General features: G+C 43.9%; 1 protein-coding gene across 1 annotated transcript in view; it reads right to left on the bottom strand.

The window, feature by feature from the left end:
* Positions 1–562: 562 nt before the first annotated feature.
* The window catches only part of MCF2L2 (MCF.2 cell line derived transforming sequence-like 2), a 152,431-nt gene continuing 134,656 nt past the window's right edge, over positions 563–18,337 (bottom strand). The window contains exons 26-34 of the mRNA XM_086468381.1: positions 18,121–18,230; positions 14,048–14,143; positions 10,005–10,094; positions 7,722–7,793; positions 6,090–6,176; positions 3,618–3,736; positions 2,943–3,055; positions 1,858–1,961; positions 563–663 (exon numbers count right to left, since the gene is read on the bottom strand). Of these exons, the coding sequence (XP_086324507.1) occupies positions 563–663; positions 1,858–1,961; positions 2,943–3,055; positions 3,618–3,736; positions 6,090–6,176; positions 7,722–7,793; positions 10,005–10,094; positions 14,048–14,143; positions 18,121–18,230 (892 nt within the window). The remainder of the gene's footprint in view (positions 664–1,857; positions 1,962–2,942; positions 3,056–3,617; positions 3,737–6,089; positions 6,177–7,721; positions 7,794–10,004; positions 10,095–14,047; positions 14,144–18,120; positions 18,231–18,337) is intronic.

Here is an 18,337-nt window from a genome sequence, read left to right as displayed (position 1 = left end):
TGATGGTCCACGTCGGAAGTTTCCTTTCCACAGCCACCCTAAAATGGGAAGTTTTTGGTGTTGACCATCAGCAAAAAGGGCACATTCGTGATGGATCAGCTGGAATTAAGGAGGAGGGGGAAGGCACAGCCAGAGGCAAGCAAATGGAACAACCTCCAGGCGACCCCATGGTAGAGCAAGAACTCGTAACCATGCATGTGTCCCTCTGCAGTAACTTGGTGATCAAGCAAAGTTGCCAAAAGGTGCGTGCATAGTAACTCTTCAGCTCTGCTGTCGACCTAATTTAGGCCACATCTTCTGAACCGGTTTGATAACCAAGGAGAGAAGTATTTTTCTCCTCTAATACTGAAGGTGGGTTTTGATGCTTTCTGGACGTTTAATACTCCTTTCAAATTTGTTTTTCCCAGCTTGCCAGGCGGACAGCACAGTTCTCATCTGTTCATGCTGATAAAGTTTTAGTGAATTATGAACCTCAGAGCTTGTGAGAAAGGCAACTTTGATCCAGTGTCCACCCAAAATAAACAGAGATGGATGGGGTCCTGAGGAAGGCTGGTCCTGCTGTTCAGCTGCCAGCCCTCTGTTCTGCTGGGAAGCTTTTGGCCACCTCGCTCTCCTTGGTGTCTGACTCTACGGAGGCCATACTGCAGGAATCGTTGTACGTGTCTGAAAAGGAGGACATGGGCATTGTCACTACGGTATGTCTAAAGGATTTCCCGTTTACAGTCTGGAGGTTCATTGTTAAAAGCCTGAAATAAAATAAAAAATAAATAATCACAATGCTACTGCTCTCTTAATTCCTTCCCTAAAGGCAAGGGAGATTCTTTCAGCGTGTAACTAACCGTAATGTGTGTGCCTTTATTTTTCTTCTGAAGCATTAGACATGCCAGAGAAATAAGAACCATAGTTAGGCTCTGAGAGTGAAGACAGAACTGACCTGCTGTGGAGGTAAAGGAGCAGCAATTACCAAACTCCCTTTAAACCACAGCAAAGAATCCTGGTTAACTTTCAAAAAGGTTTTTCCTCCACTTTAAAAAGCTGACCAAAAAACCCCCAAAACAAAAAAAAAAACCAACAAAAAACCTCAAAAGAAACCAGTAACTCATAATAAAATGCTGGTAGCTGTCCATCACAGGTCCCCAGGGAATGGCTGTGCCAGATTTTGCTTTCTTCTGCTACCAGAAGAGAAGCAGGGCACATTTTGGCAAATTATATTTAAGGATGGGCAAAGATTAATGTAAAAGTGTAAACCTTTGATCTGCAGAGTTGCTGAGATTCAGCTTTTCCAGTGCAGCCTGTTTGGGTGTTAGGTCAGGACCAAAGCTGAAGAAAGGATGGCTTTTAGTGCTGATTTGGCTGAAATCTCGCCAGAGCAGCCCTTTGGAGCCAGCAGTGAAACATGATGAAAGCAGTAATGATTCATGGATTTTATTGTTTTCAAACCTAGACCAGAACCACAGCCCTGATGCTGAGCTAAATCCAAACTCTACCCCTGTCAGGATGAAAGCTATCCTGCAATTACAACACACCCTGCCATATGACACACTTGGGCTAGCTGTAAAGTAGCCAGCCTGGGTGCTGGTAGCCACAGGAGTTTGTGGTGGGAGAGTCAAGTTCTGGCCAGGAACGGGAAAACAATTAAACCATGCCAAGGTAAGCTGCTGTGCCTAACTAGCTCTGACACCCACGGAACCAAATGTCAGGCTACCTCAGCTGCGTTGCCAGAGGCTGCATCATGGACACTCAGGCCGAGTACTTTAATACAGAAAGTGCACTCCGTTTATCACGTCCTTTTTTATTACATCCTTTTTTAGTATAAACAAAAAAATTTAAAGGCCAGTAACACATTTTCTCTATTACCTGCATTGCTGTTCTTAATTATGTTGTTACTGTCCCCCTCTGCTGGCTGCAATATACTGGAAGGAACCCAGTCGCTTTTCTCAGAGACCAATTTCTTCACTAACCTGGAATTCAGAGAACAGTCAGTGAATTTCCCTACATTCCCTTTCCCTGGGTCGTGTTTCTTAGAGGTGCACGTTGGGCAGCTATTTCCTAAACTAAGGAAGAAGGCAGAGGACTTAGGGCAGTCCTCCAGGTTCCAGCAGTCTCAGATGGTGACCCAGTATCCCAGATCAAGCTCATTTGCAAGCAGACTGTGTGATGAGGAAGCAGAGGCCTTGGCATGTGTTTGAGACCCTGGGGCAAGTGCAGAGCTGAAGAAAATGAATCTTTCATATTGCCCATCCCCTTTGCTATAAACACTATCCAGGGTGGATGGCTTTAGTGCACTTCCCACCTACGTCACCCTAGGGGACTTGCTCCCCTCTCAGCTGCACGTCAGTTCTGAGTGAAGGGTCTGACTGAATGGGCCCTTCAAGGAGATCAGATCTTCCTCCAAATTACCCATGGAAGGAGAACTCAGATGTCCAGCCAGGTCTGTTCCTAACACTCACTTGCCAGCAAGGGAGATAAATACACCAAAATGTTTGTGAGCTCAAGGGGGCCAGATTCATTCCACTTTGTCAATCACATCTTATATCTAAGCCTTTGGGGTTAAAACTGCTCTCTGGTCCACTGCTGAGCTCAGTGGAAGGCATGTGGATTTTGCTGATGTATCCTATGGGAGGGTGCTGCCTTTGACAGTTGTTCTTCTGGCTAGAAGGTTTCAAAAGCCCAAATATTCCCCTCTGTTTCCTTTATGCAAACTTCTGTCCTCTTAAGCCTCCGAAGTCACAAGCATTAGGGATGAAAGCCAACCAGGCGGAATTAACCAAAGCTGCTGGTATGTTCATGCCTCCCACTGCCCCTCTCGCATTGTGGTCAATGGGGTGAGTGGGTTTGGACTGACTTTGAAGAGGCTCTGACATCTTTGTGAATGTTTTCCATCTTTTCCAGGAGGTTTTGGCTGTTCTATCTGTCAAATCCTGTCTCTCTCCTGTACTTACCATTGACCATTCTCTCCTTCCTGCACGAACTGCACCAAATCTCCATCCTCGAGTGTAAGAGAATCCGGGAAACAGCTGTCAAAACTGCCTTCTACCCGAAAAAGATTGGTCCCCTAAAGTGAATGAAACAACGCACCAGAATACAGTCACTATGGATGAAAGAACACCGTGCAAGAGAGAGCGAGTTTAGTTAAATACTGAATCAGGCTTTCAAGCTGGCAGAGATTTCTTCTGTAGGGAATTGTGTCTCTTTTTATGCCTTTCATCATGCCCAGGTTAAATATTATTCAAACTTAGGACAGAACTGCGCTGTGCATTCAGGCTTTCGAATTAACCAGCCAGACATTATTCTGATACAGAAATTGGGTTTGTGACATCAGGTTAAGTTATCTGGAAAAGTCTGAAATTACATTTTAAAGATTCAGAGTTCTTCCTCACTTTTGTAACAGGTGTACAGCTTACAGGTTGATTTTTTTTATGGTTCCTGATCCTGATCAGCAAAATGGTCTTGGAATAATGTCCCAATACCCCAGATCCAAATCCCATCTTCTGTATTCCCACACATCCATGAATTTAAGGCTGGTATGAACCCAAACCTTGAAGGTTTAATCATGATCTCTAGAGAAGAGGAGGTTGCACTGGGGAAGGGCAGCGTAATTTGAAAAAAGGAATTACATTGTTAGGATTGGTCTCTTCCTCCAAGTCAGAAGAGTTGGAGAGTTCATCTGTGCTGGAGGGGATGGCTTCAAAATCTTCAAATGTGTCTAGAGATGGCAGTTGCCTGTTGGGCCAACCTTTTCAAAGAAGATAAAGCAGAGTCAGCTATCAGTCATTAGCCTCTTTCAGGCTCAGTCTTTTAAAAATAAATGTCACAGGTTCCCTTCCCACTATTTCACTTACTGAATCGCTTGTACCTTTTTACAGCTTGTTCCCTGATTTTGACATAAAAAAAATTACATTGCAGCTGTTATTCTGTTGCTCAAAACCTGTACCACTTGCTGTCATTTGTGGGAGGGCAGACGGCATGGCCACACGGCATGGCCACAGTGTGCATGCCCATTAATACCTCAAGTGTTTAGCATCAGTAAATCTCTTCAGTTCAGCAGGTACAAAAAGCAAGGACCAGGAATTTTTTGCGGAGCGAGCGCTGTAGGAAATTACAACTTCTGCTGACAAGATTTTTAGAAGGCCGTGCTCATTCAGTTTCCAGCTTATCTCCACACGTTTGTCTATAAATTGAAGTCTGAAGCCATTAAATTTTGGTGGACTTCCTATCTCCATCTCACTCCAAGGTGATATTACCATCCAAGCAACTTACAAGACTACACCCTGGAGCAGGCTGGAAGTGCAGGGAAGGGACAGAGTAAACAACAAGGCACAAAGACAACCAGACCTTGGTGGTAGGTAGAGAAGTTCTCCTTAATATTTCTGCTGTTGGCAGTCTTATTGCATGATTTGCACTCAAAAACACCCCAGCCCACTGGAAGGGACTGGGGAAATTTCCAGCCCAAGCACAACAGCCAGTCTCTCTACCTACAAAGGCATGCCCAGAGGATGTGTACTGAGGGAAATTCAGGCTGAGCCTTGAAAGACCTGCCTGCAGCTCCCATGATGGAAAAGTAATTCAGCCTCTTCTGTACAGATGGCAATCACGATCTATACTTTCCTTCACCCTTAATGCCTGTCCCTTTTCTGACGGGGATGACTACAGCTAGGAGAAAACAGACCTTGCATTTACCACAGGATTCTGCAGCCCTGACAGATGGAAGCAGAGTGGAGCCAGTCCAATCCCCACGTGCTTTCCTACTTAGTGTACCTGCTGTGCATTAGCTGATTCACAGGGACTTGGGCTGAGCAGACGCTGAATCAAGTTCTTTACAGCCTGTGGGCCATTGCTCTCAACAAGGCAAAGAAGTGCTCTGACAACGAGGCACGGAGACAGATGCTCATGCAGTGGGGTTATGCAGCACCACAACCCACTGCAAAACCTGCCCTGAGACAATATAAAACCCGAGCCAAGCAGTTCAGGCAGTAAACAGAAAAGTGATCTGATCTGGGAGAAAGAGGTTTATTAATTGATTTATTCAATCCCTCCCCATGCACATCCTCCCTGCTGCAGGCACTGGTTGGTGCAACATGTGGCCATGCAGCTCTGCAGCCCCTTCTCCTCCCTCCTGTTACACAGGGGCTGTGACTGCCCTGACCACTGCGGTTCAGTTACAAGAGAGACAGTGACCTTCTTCCACCGAGCAGCACCCCCAGTTATAGCCCTACAGCTATGGTCAGGTCAGCCGTACTTTTCAAGGTGTAAACTCGCCTCTGAAGTGGCGTTCACGTGCTGGGTTGTGAGTGTCCCTGCCAAGTCTATACCAACAGAGTCTTGCAGAGTGTTGAGGCAGGAGAGACAATTTCAATCACAGACCACGCAGCATAAAGGTCTGGACCCCATATTCTGTATCAGTTGAATCACACTGGCAACATACTAGCAACTTTCTCAATGTACAAGACGACATTGATGCTAATTAGCTTCAAACTGCCACAGCAATTTTAGCTCAAATTCACAGGTTGGGGTACAAACACCAAAAGAAAAAGGTATCCCCCTTCCCCCTTCGACAAAGGTTCAGTAATCTTTTGCCACTACCATTTGTAGAAAGCATCTAAGGCAGAAACCTAAACAGCAAAGATTCCTTACAAATACATACCTCAGCCTTCCTCTTTCATACAAATTGCTATTCTAACTTACGGAACCACAGAACAGTTTTGGTTGGAAAAGACCTTCAAGATCATCAAGTCCAACCTTTGTCCTAGCTCTATCAACACCACTAAACCATGTCCTTAAGTACAACACCTACCCATCTCTTAAGTTTTACATATTTAATTCAAGCTATAAAATAACACAGATCAAATTCTGAGCTCTCTGACATCAATTTAAAAAAATATCTTCAGCTCTGCCTGACCTACAGAAAACCGGAATCTGGGACATTGTTCCTATACCTGCTAGTGATCCAAGCTTGTTCTTCCATTGCTTTAATGGGAAATTATGTTCATCAAATGAGAAAAATCTCTTTAAGTTAAAGAGAGTAAATATTATCATAAATTTATATTACACTCTCAAATTGAGATGATAAATATCTTTATTTTGTTTACCTGTCTGTGAAGCAGATCTAGGTACGGGTCTCGTGGTGGAACCGGTATTACATTTAGTCTGGGCCAATATGGTGTTCTCAAAAGCATCTGTGACAGGAAGTACAATTTGTGTCCTCAAGGTGAAATAGTGACCAGACAACCAGCACAAAGTGAATCCCTGTACCACCTCTGCAACTGGTAGTCTCTTTAACAAACAGGTGGAGTGGGGTCCAACAGTTATAAAAGAGGAGACACATGACCAGCACAAATGAGTGAAAAGACAGCAGCATTCCACAGAAAAACTGTAAGTCTGAGAAGGACAGAGAACAGCCAAATGAATCAAACAGAAATATTGATGTTAATTATGGGAATGATTGCTGGGTCAACAGTGCAGTGTTCTATTTCACTACAGCTTCCTTACACATTTTTAACATATTTTCCTTGCAGCATTTCAAATCATTCTGTAGGTGATGGTATACGGTTTTGATGCCCATCCATACAGCAACGAAAGGGCACCAGAGAGGCTCATCTTCCCAGCCAGAAATGAATGATTTCACTCTTGATGAATGCAATGCAATTTTGTGGGGGGAAGTTTTTATCAAGGTAGATCAAATCCTTTACATTATTAACTCTGCAGAACCCTGGCAATAGCAGCAATATCTTCTGGTAAAGGGATGACAATGTTCTTTGCTTCCTACTTAAACAGTGCCAGGACGATTCTAAATGTAGTGCCAGGGGTCACTGGCAAAAGGAAGTATTCTGCAAACAGCAAAACTACTATTTCCTCTGCTGTCTCTGAATTGTTTCTTCCAACCTCTCTGTTCCAGTCTCCTTCTGGGAGTGACATAGGAGATAGCTCCGATATGTCACTGATTCCATCACTGACCTGGCCACCTGCCCTTTCTACCAAGGTTTTATGCAGAGCAACACAATCCCAAGAAAGGATTCCTCAGCTTACATCTCTCTCCTCCCTGTCCTGCATCAGAGGTACCTGACTGCTTGTGCCCCACAAGGCAACATGCTCTGTCAGATGCTCATGTAAAGAGGAAAGTGGACAATGGAAGCTGGTGATCTTCAAGTGGCTGAAGAATAACTTTCCAGTTTAACTCTTTGGTATTGTTTATTTAACAGTAATTGAGGAATCTGCTGCAACAAATAGCTTGGCTGAAATGAAACACTGCACCTTAAATGGCTATTAATGCACAGTCTAGCCTTTTCTGCAGTCTTCATGCACATGGCTCCTCTTATTAGGTATAGACACAAACAAGGGAAGAGGGATGCAAGCAGGCAGACTGCAGGTGAAGGTGAAAAGTAGCCCCTCGGCTTCCTGCTGCTGCACTCTACGGAGTGAGGTAAAAGACAGGCAGAAAATCCAGATCCAGATCATAGTCTAGAGCATTACTTCCCAAAACAGGCAGAGAATTGGGGTATTAATTTAGGCCCATCCCTAGGTGAAAGTTGGTAAACATAACATGAGTGCAGGGGACAGGCAAGGGGGTGACAAGCTGTGTTTATCACAGTTAAACAGATAAACTGACACCAGACCCCTAGTGGACTCCAGTGCCATCTGCCAGCAGTGATGAGATGTGAATTCAGTGAATAATATCAAAAGATTGCCAAACAGGTTTTCATGCAGGGTGGAAAGACTCATACCTTCAAACCCCAGGGGAGTTGGGTCACTCTTTATTTCATGTCTCTTGACTTTAACTGCAGGAACAAGGGGACCTGTGTGAAGTTGGCAGAGTCACAAGGCTGTACATCTTGTTAAAAGAGAAACTTGCTTTCCCATTACCTGGAAACACTACCCGGCTAATACTTTCCGTTTCATCCAGAAAAACGACCAACACCTAAATTCTAGCTGGTGAAGGTAAACACTTCTGCGATGTGGATAGGAAACAGACCCCTTTTTGCCACAGACATAGTAAATGTATCTGCTTCCCATCAGGTTTCACCAGTGTTTTCTCTGTCTTGTCCAGGAGATGGCACTAACGCAGGCAGACTCACAATCTTTCTACCCATGAGGCTGGCAGGGCAGAGCCCACAAAAGCCAACACAAAAGCCAACACTTATGCCCCACAGAAGCGGAGGGCATCCGTCACAGGTTCACATACAGGGCTTCCCCTGTGTCCTGACTCCACGTGTGGAGGACTGGTGATGTGACAGAGCTGAACTGTTAGCAGTGAGGATCAGCACACAGCAGTATGCAGTAGCCTTGAATGTGATGATCCAAACACCCTGGCTAGACCTGCAGACTCAGGCTTCAGCTCTTTTGTCAGCTGAAATATTTTCGTAAAGCAGATGCTGTAAATAAAACACTTATTTGAAAAGCACTGGTTTTGTTTCCTAGCTTTAAAAATCACTACAAAAGTAGTTTTCATAGAATCATAAGGTTGGAATAGACCTCTGAGATCACTGAGTCCAACCGTTGACATAACACCACCATGCGCTCCAAGAAATTGCCAACAGTCTTGTGGCAGACAGGATCCTAGGACAGGATTTTTTGATATGAATCTGTAACAAAGTTTGAATTTCATTGTAATTCACACATGGTTTCTTTGATAAACCACACTAAAGAACAACCCTTAGTTGCCCATTCTGTTTGTACATATGGGCTTCTTTCTGTTCCCCAGCTTCGGAAATAAATATTAGGAAATAATTCAGCCTTCCCATAACTTCACAACTGATTGTGTATTTCTGAAGTTGTTGCCGAGGACAGAAAGCTCTAAGAACCTCTTCTCCTGTGCTATGCCCATCATTTCCATGTGGTGGTGTTTTAGTGTTATGGTCTAAAGAGGCTGGCAAAGAAACATTTGTAGGTAGCAATAATACCATATCCTTTCTCTGCCAATAAACCCCACCACGCTCTTATTTCATGACAGCCTCATTGCACAGTCAAGGATACGGTTCATATCCTTCACAGCTATTTAGAACGCACTAAATACTGTGCAACCTTCTTCCTGACAAGTACATAGCAAAGATTTTTACAGAAATTATTTCCGCCATTTTTCCTTCTATTTTGGTTTGTGAATTGCCCTGCAAACCTTAAAACGCAAATCAGTTCCTTCGCTTCATTCCAGGAACCGCCAGAAGACCGCGCATTCAGAATTCAATGTAAGACCATATGTTCTGTTCTCAAAAGTAACTCTGACATGTGGTACAGGTGCCTACAATTCTACTGATTTTCAACACAACCAGCTTGCCCAGATGCATGGGTTGCTTCTGAGTTTAAATGTAGGCACTAGTGCAGTAACTTGAAGTAAATTCTGTAAAAGTGCCTTTTCTCAAAATAATTACAGCTCAGAAATAAAACTTTCATAAGTTCCCACACAAACTGCAGAGTTGGGTGCATTCTGGGCACCTAGCTCCCTTACACATGTCTGAAAACGTCCTTGCAAACATAACTTCTAATAACTGTGATTATGCTATATGCTTAAATACATATAAACATGCTTAAAACTGGCATCTATTGCCACTCCATTTTTGGCTTGATTTCAGGCTAACCACCTGATGTCTGCTACGCAATGAGGAGATTCTCTCCTTCTTGGATGCAAAAATCCTAAACAGCTTTAAGGAAACGGAGAAATAATTTCTATTGAATTTCAGTTAATATAACCCCGGGAGAAGTTGGAAACCTAACCCCACATCAGCCAAAAATTAATCCAGTTTCCGTGGAAACCAGCATCACTCTTTGAGGCCTATTATGGAGAAACTGAGAAGAGTCACTATAGATACTGGCAGGACACCTTGATATACACTCAAAATGTCTTGGCCTGCCTCCCTGCAGGTGTTATACTGGTCCTGACTCTTCTCCTACTGGAACCTCCTGCATTTATAAAAATTGAGCCTGATGTACTCGCTCCGTGAACAGCATTTGGCAGTAAATGTATCAGTCAGCAGGAAGGGAGAAGGGTAGCTAAGCAAGCAGCATGACGGTACCTTTGGTCACAGCAGAAGCATTAACTGTGGTGCTGATGGAGGAGGCTAGGGAAAAGCGACGGGTAACTTCTCTTTCCTTAGATTCTGGATCTGGGAGAATAGACAGATGCAATGCAGGGCAGGATTAGAGGTTAATAAGCACTGAGGGTAAAAGATGTCCAAAGCAAAGCAGCAGCTGGAAAAGGGTAAATAAAAGGTAGGTTGCTCCTCTAAAACAGCCAGGAAAAATACCCTCGACAACAAAACGAAAAGCACAGAAAAGAGGTTATATGAACATATTTTCAAAGCAATTCGAATTGCACTCATTTTAATACTTCAGAAAGGAGACTTATGCCAATTAATATTTTAGCAACCAACTAGTGTCTGAGTACAGCTACAAAACACAGAGAGATGAGAATGATGGTTAGAATGGGGCACGTGTCTACAGATGAGGATTGGATTATTTTAGACACTGAACTGCTTGTTCTGTGATGACTAACCTGAAATACACTGAAAACCAACCATGAATGGTTTGGAGTTCATACTTGTCATTTCTAGATGTTAACTGCTTGAGAGCCTGAAAACGTTCTCTGAGCCTCCATCCTTACTGGTGCAAATCAGCCTGGAGAAAGTGAAGGCAACAGAGCTTTTTTTTGTTTGCTCCAATTAGGATCCTGCCTTTTCTCCAAGCCCGCTCAGGAGTGAAGCCACAACTTCCCCAGATTTCACTAGGAGATGCAAGTAGTGTTTTTTGACTCAACATTTTTCATAAACAGATCAGAGGCATAAATGGAGACCAACGGTTGGCTAGCTTCAGGGAGCACACGATGTTTCAAAACACACCGAGGTCATTATAAGCTCTTAAGAGACTGTGTTTGCACAACTACAAGCACATCAGTACACTTCTCGCGCCTACCTACTACAGCAGCACCCCTTGGGAGGAAAAGTTGCCTGCTTACAAATATTTCAGGATTAAATTTTTAGTCTTTTCTGCTGAAAACTAAGTGCTGCATTACTCAAATATATATTTCCATTGAGACACGAGTAAAGCTATTCGTGTGCCTCGTATCTCAGTTTCAGTAAGATACTTGAACACTTAACTCTACCAGGACACAACTTCAGTTGAAAATGGCATTAGAAATGGCTTTAAATATTCTGTTGAAGGTTTTCAGATTTGCCAAAAAACTATTCGTGCTTTTCATGTTTCACCTCATCTTATGTTTTAAAAATATCACAGAAAAATTTATGTAAAAGTTAAATAGTTGTCTCTATTTTCACTGAAAAATTTACTGGGATAGGTGAAGAGTTATTTCACACAAAACTGCATAGCATATATATATATGCTGTGCTGAACCTTAGCCCAGATGCTCCTAGATGGTGGCTGTGATTCAGAGGGACTTTTCCACTCCAATCGTTTCCTTTCTCTTTTCACATCTATCATCTTTTCTCTCTCTTTTTTTTTAATTTTTTTTTTTTTTTCATGGTTAACTGGCATACAGCACTGGAGTAAAATAAGTTTCAGGTTATTTTATATTTCAGGTTTAAATATCCTGTGCAGAACTGTACTACTGTGAAAATTTCCTTGCCAGGGATCTTAAAATTCTTTCCCATTCCTCATCTTCACATTCCTTTATTTTAATGTTCAGTCATATAATGTTTCTCTTTATTTTGTTTTTTCCATATTTCTGCCCAGTAAATGTCACATTCGCTATACGTTTCCAGTGAGGCAGAAATTAGCGTGACTGGTTGAACCACAATTCCTATAATGTTTTATTATGCCAAAACACCATGAAAACATATTAGCTCCTTAAAATCTCAGTGCAATTTTAACTGTAGATTGGCTACTGTAAAAACACTCTAAGTTCTGTATCTGCCAATGCACTCCCTTATCAATTTACTCAAGAAAGCACATACATTCGAGTACCTCCTTATTCACACCTCCTAAAAGGCTGAACTCTCAGGGATAATCACAATGGAATGACTCCACATTCAGGCTGCCGTAACTCCCCTTGCTAAAATACAAAGAAAATTTTACTTTATAATTATAGTCTTGGGCTACATTTACCCCACATCATGCAGCTCTTAAGAGACCCTGTGCCAACTCCAAGGAATATAAGCTTGCCTCTGCAAGCCAGGACAGCTACTGCTGACCCAAGGGTGAAGGAGATGCAGAGTGCTATGAGCGTGGGCTTTCACACACTTCGGTGCCAGTTCTGATATGGCTGCCTTGGGTCTCTGCACTGTTGGAGTGCAGGGTGGCAATGTTTCCCTTCCAGACATGAGCATTTCTTTGCCCAAAACGCCCAGATGCTTATATACTACATTTTCTACCCCATCGTACCCAGCCTGGCCAGACAGTTCAGCAATGCATCCATGCTCCAGTGCCAGTTGATATCCATCAGGCAATCTTGTTTTCCCCTCGGTTAGTTGTGTTATGATATTGTTTAAACCTTTCTTTTTCCGTGTTCTGGACATGAACAGACACAGTGGGTCTGAAGCAAAGTATGCTCAGCTCGGTATGCCACCTCCTGCCACGGCCAGTAACAAATCCTTAGACAAAGGCGTCAAGAGCAGGACAAGCTTATCGCAGCAACTCCCCTGTTACCTTCTCGCAGCTTCCGATCTGTCTTTACAGCCAGTCCATACCGTGCTAACACGGCCTTGCAGTGTCACTGCCTGCAGGAATGACCGCACTCTGCAAATCACCCAGCCTGTTGGCCAGCTGGTTTCCTCTAGGCCAGGACCAGATCAGTAACTGAACAGCACAACAAAGTGAAATGGGACATTGTGTAATGGAGGCGTTTCACAGGAATCCCAAGTAACCTGTCCCTGCAAGTCTCTGAGCTGAGAGTGCCTACAGCTTTGGGGGTATGAACTCTTCTGAACTGCACTTTGCTCTCTGGAAAACTGATTACAATGCAAGACATTTCACATGACAAGAAAAAAAATCAGATAAGAGAGGCCCAAACCAAAATTGCAGATCCAAACTCACCCAAATTACAGCATTATCCTGCATTTCTAAAAATCTGTATTTTGTAATTGATTTCCCCAAGTCACAGGATCTGAAAACCACTCCCTTTTTTGTATTCAGAACATTGAACTGGTTTGTCCACCTTGGATCTTACTACCAAGTGCAGCCTTAACCTTGCAGCCAGGATCTTATGGCTGTGCTGGCTCTTGGTGTAGTCTCATCTACTTTATAACATCGTAATTTAATGCTTCTGTATTTCTCTTTTTATTCTTTCACCTTGCTTCTTTGTCCTTTAATGCTCACCCTCTCCATCACTGCACACTAACCCTTTGTCTCACAGAAGAAATATCATTTATCAGGAGAAAAGCCATATAGTAACAATAAAAAGAGCAATTACATTATCTTTTCAGAAAGTGATTGTAAGTAGTAATTCAATTTAATTTCTTTCTTTCCTCTAAAGTCTCTTCGTTGTACAGCCATCACAGGAACACGCAATGCTCTCTGCTCATGGATGTTAAGTGTCTTCTAAACATTTATGCACAAAGACTCAGACCATACCATTTTACAGTATCATACAATGTAATTAGGTAGAAATGGCAATAAAGCCCAGGTCTTCTGAATTCCGGTTCCCCAGTGTAACCACTAGGCCATGGCTGAGCAACATTTGAAAAAACAAAGAGATCCAACCAATGAACAATTTAACACATGAAAACCTCATGTAGCAGAACACAGAGATGATAGTCTTCCTTTCAAGCCAGTACACTGCTGAAAGAAATTAGGTTGGTGGTTTAAAAGATGTTCACACTTTGGCCCTTGAGAGAAACTGGAAATAAACATTATTTGCACTGTGCACCAGTAGAAGACCCAACCAGTCAACTCAAAGGTTGCCTTGCCGATGCTGCCACGGGAGCAATTTTGGGTGACAGCGTCTTTGAGAAGAGGAGCCGTATGTGTGCATCAGACAGGAGCATTTTGGTGAGACGCGGCAGCACTTTAGGAAATAGTGATGGATGGCACTATGGGATGGAGAGAACATTGTGGGAGTGCAGGAGACAGATGGCCAGAGACCAAATGCTGCATAGGGTGATTTTACCTTTGGGTGGAGCTCTGCGGTTGGAAAGACCTTGCAATGTGAATCGCTTTCTAGCAAGCGCTGTGCGCTCAAGGTTAAGGCTGGTGGAAGCATCAACTAGGAAAGAGAGGGAGAGGGAAAAGAAATAAGGAAGGAAGGGTCAGCTGTTCAGCTTATGGGAAAGGAAAGGTTAGCACTGGATGACAACTAAAAATAAATAAATTTTGATTCAGTTCAAGCCTGAGCAAGAGCTAATCAATCAGAAAGGCGACATGAGGTCAGGGTGATTAAACCAGCTGAGCCAAACAGAGCCCCTGGGTTCAGTTTGGCTCACTGAGTTTTAATGGAGAACAGCAACAAAACAGAAACAAAGAAAAACAGGTGAAGGGATGTAGCTCTCATCAAAGGAAAACACAGTTTAGCAGCAAGCTCATTAAAAAGGATCTAGTGCCTTTTACTATGAAAACACATCATCATGGTTGGAACAGCAAGATTGTAGGGAAAAATAAGAGAAGCAGCCTTGCAGTGCAGGACACATACAGACAGCAAGCGTTGCAAGCAGTCCCACTTCTGCTACCCAGTACTAGCACTGAAGCGTCCACCATCATCAGCCCTGTGGCTGATACGCTCTCAGCCTTACCTGCTGAAGTCTTTTTAACAGCCTCCAAAGCTGGCATATAGTCATGCATCTAATCTCATCATTTGCTGGGATGCAGGGAGTGCCATGCCAGCAAAGCTTACACGCCAGGCTGCTCTATGAACAGTCCAGCTATGCCACCTGACAGCCACCTTTATAGAGATAAGTCACAGATGGATATAGGTCCTGAGACCCTAGGTTTGAAAGATACTCAGTTACTTGCACTGCAGGAAACAAGTGGACATAGATCAAAACCCCAGATCCATGCATTCCTGCCAAATTCTGCATCTGCCCCTTTCTTTGTGTGGGCAGGTAACACACTGAAGGTTTATGGCAAAGGAGCAGGAGAAAAGCCATGTGTCGGCTGCCTGGTTCTGTGCCTTAGGATTTACCCAATAGCTTTTTCCTCCTTTTGATTTCACACACTGCCAAGTGAAAATCATTAGAGGGACAAGCGAAGACCAGAAGTACAAAGGGAACATGAAGAGACAGTGAATCCGCACTGGCGGACAACCAACAGACAGACAAGCTGTGATTCTGAAGGAAAGCGCATCCCATCACTTCCTGATTTGCAGCCAAGATAACCCAGGATCGGAGGTGCCTGCATGCATAGGCGGGTGAGAGATGAACAGATTTTAGCAATACAGCAGTATTATGTTGGTGTGGTTCAGCTCCTTCTACCCGGTGGCCTGATGCCAGCTTTGGGCCAGGCAGGTGCATCTGGTGAGAAACTGCTACCGAGCAGTGGTTTCAGCTGCAGGGCTGCCCACAGGTGCACTGGGAAGCATCGGGCTTTCAGACTGCTTGTGTTTGCCTAAGAGCCATTCCCTGCCCTAGCTGCTCCCACTGTGAGGCAACCTTCATAAACCTATTGTAGCTTACAAAGAATCCAGAAACTGGTATATAAAATATATTTACTTTCTGTTTGCATAGAGCAAGAAAATCCATGGTATTTCATTATCACAGAGTCATGTGGCGAGTACAACAGTGTCTAGGGGGTGGGTTTATATGTTAATTCTTCAGCTATGCAATTATATCACTTCACTGAGGGACCCCTTAGGATTTTGCAAGTCCCCACAGCTTCTCAGCACCAGCCAATCATTAGACACTGTCTCTAAAGCCATGATGTCTCCACCTGAGTTATTTCAAACCTTTTCCTTCATCCTGCAGGTATACCAAATAACCCTGGAAACCATTTCCAAACATAATAAGGACTAGGTTCTGATGGGCAACAGGTTGAACATAAGCCTGCAATGCATACTTGTGGCAAAGAAGGCCAACAGCATCCTGGGCTGCATCAGGCAGAGCCCTGCGAGCAGGTCCGGTGATACTTCCCCTCTGCTGAGCACAAGTGGGACACATGTGAAGTGCTGTGTCATGTCCTGGGCCCCCGGTACAAGAGAGACATGGGCATACCTGAGTGGATCCAGTGGAAGGCCATGATGATGATTAAAAGAGTGCAGTAGCTGACATGAGGAGAAAGTGAAAGAGCTGGGAATGTTCAGCCAGGAGAAGAAAAGGCTCAGGGGGATCTTATCAAGTAAAGAAGATGGAGCCAGGTGCTTTTCAGTGGAGCCCAGTGACAGGATGAGAGAAGCAATGGGCTCAAATGGAAATACAGGAAATTCCATTTAAAGATGCGAAACAAACATTTTTACTGTGAAGGTGGATAAAGCCTGGGACAGTGTCCCCAAGGCAGTTGTGGAGTCGCCATCCTTGGAACTATCCGGAACCCAACTGGACATGGCCCCTGAGCAACTTGCCCCAGTTGACCCTGGTTTGAGCAGGGCAGTCAGGCTAGGTGGTCTCCAGGGGTTCCCGCAGGACTTGTCTCCCCTGTAGCTTAAAGTCAGTGATGCTACCGATCCAACCACTGGTTTATAGGTAGATAACTCAACCACCGGCACTCATCCCTAAGAATAACGAAAGTGAAGAAGCTTGCCAAGAGTGCCCTCCCCCTCTGTACTAGAGAAAGAAAACAACGTTTTAAAACAACGCGTGTTGAGACGCACGACGCAGCCGCTGGGCGCACGGCAGGCAGCAGGTGGCACACGAGAGCCGGCGCTGGCCGAGCACCCGCCCGCGCTGCCGCGCCCCGCGGCCCGGCACGGCACGGCCCGGCACGGCCCAGCCCGGCCCTGCCCAGCCCGGCCCTGCCCGGGGGCGCGCCGCCGAGCCGGACCTGCCGGGACATTCCCCGGAGGAGCTCAGCCCCGGCCCGAGGTGCCTCGCAGGGACAGAGCTGCCAGTTTGGGGCGCTCCGCAGGGTCGCGCCGGACACCCTGCACCCACCCGGGGAAGGAACTCGCTGCTCAGCCCCGCGGGAGCAGGCACGGAGCCGGGGCTGGGAGCGAGAGCCCTGGGGAACTGCTCGGGGGAAGGCAGAAGAAAGGAGAATGACAATCAGCGTGTAGGGTGAGCCCCGTTCCCACGCTCTCCTCTAAGCTGCACCAGTCAAAAAACTTCAATAATTTTCCTGGAATTTTTTTTGAGAAGGGGGTTTATGAATTTCAAATAAAAAAGACTGCTTTTCAGTTTTGGTTGTGTTTTTTTTTTTTTTTTAATTTAAAAAAATGTTCGTATTTTTAAAAAAAAATTTACTGAAACAGGTTTTTAACATTGGATTTTTAAATGAAGAATCCATAACTTTCTCCCCAGAATGAAAACCTACTGCAATCAAAAATCTTTTGGTGAATAGCCTATTTTTCAAAGAAAAAATATTCCACTTTTTTTTTTTTTTTTACCATCTCTATTTATAAAAGGACCTGCTGTTACTTTAAGCCTGATCTGGACCTTAACCTCTCAAGACCTCACAATTTTCTTTTTTATATTATTAGAATAGTCTTTCCTCTAACATTTCAAAATACTATCTAAAAGAGAAACTGCTGTTGAAAGATTTTCTGTTCCTGCTACTGCCAGATAAGATCCAGTTTCTTTTTAGTGTTCATTTCAACCTACATTGTATAGAATATATCTATTGTATTTATGCCCTCAAATAATGGAGGGACTCTGTGACTTCATGTGCATTTACGTACTATACACTAGAGGGGAACCTATACACAGACGAGGCAAGAAAAATCTCTGACATAAAGCAAGGAAATCCGTTAGCAAATCCATAGACAATCTTAAAACTAATTATAGCTAGAAACCAGCTTACCCATGATATAGAAGGTTACAATAGGCATACTACTGGCCTCCAAATTCTATTTTTAAAAAACACGAGTTGTATAAAGAGCGCTGTAACGTATCAAAAGCCGGACTTAAAAAATCCTAAACCGGTAACGCTTTTTGGTGTTTGGGAAGTTTCACAGTACAGTCACTCAGCTTTGTAGCATTGTTTTTTTGATGTTGGGTTTAAACAACATACATTTAAAGTATTCTCAAACTCCAGAAATGAGTGTGTAAAAATGAAAATATTACCCTTTGGAAGCAAAAAGCTCTGCCTCAGAAATCCTACCTCTCTTTTGTCTGGCACTGGGACTGGAATTCCTGTTTTTGTTGTTAGATGCTTCCACGTTTGATGTCTCAGATTTGTTTTCATATATACTTGATGACTTCCTGCTATACCTTTGGACAAGAGAAATATAAAAATAGTTATATTCCTGCTTAATACCTCCCGGGGCACTGAGCACTAGGCATTCTTTTTTTACCCTCGGATATTCCTTTCCACACCA

The sequence above is a fragment of the Leptosomus discolor genome, chromosome 7 (assembly GCF_034619465.1).
Source record: "Leptosomus discolor isolate bLepDis1 chromosome 7, bLepDis1.hap2, whole genome shotgun sequence".
Lineage (NCBI taxonomy): Eukaryota > Metazoa > Chordata > Aves > Leptosomiformes > Leptosomidae > Leptosomus > Leptosomus discolor.
This window is presented reverse-complemented; position numbering and strand designations above follow the sequence as displayed.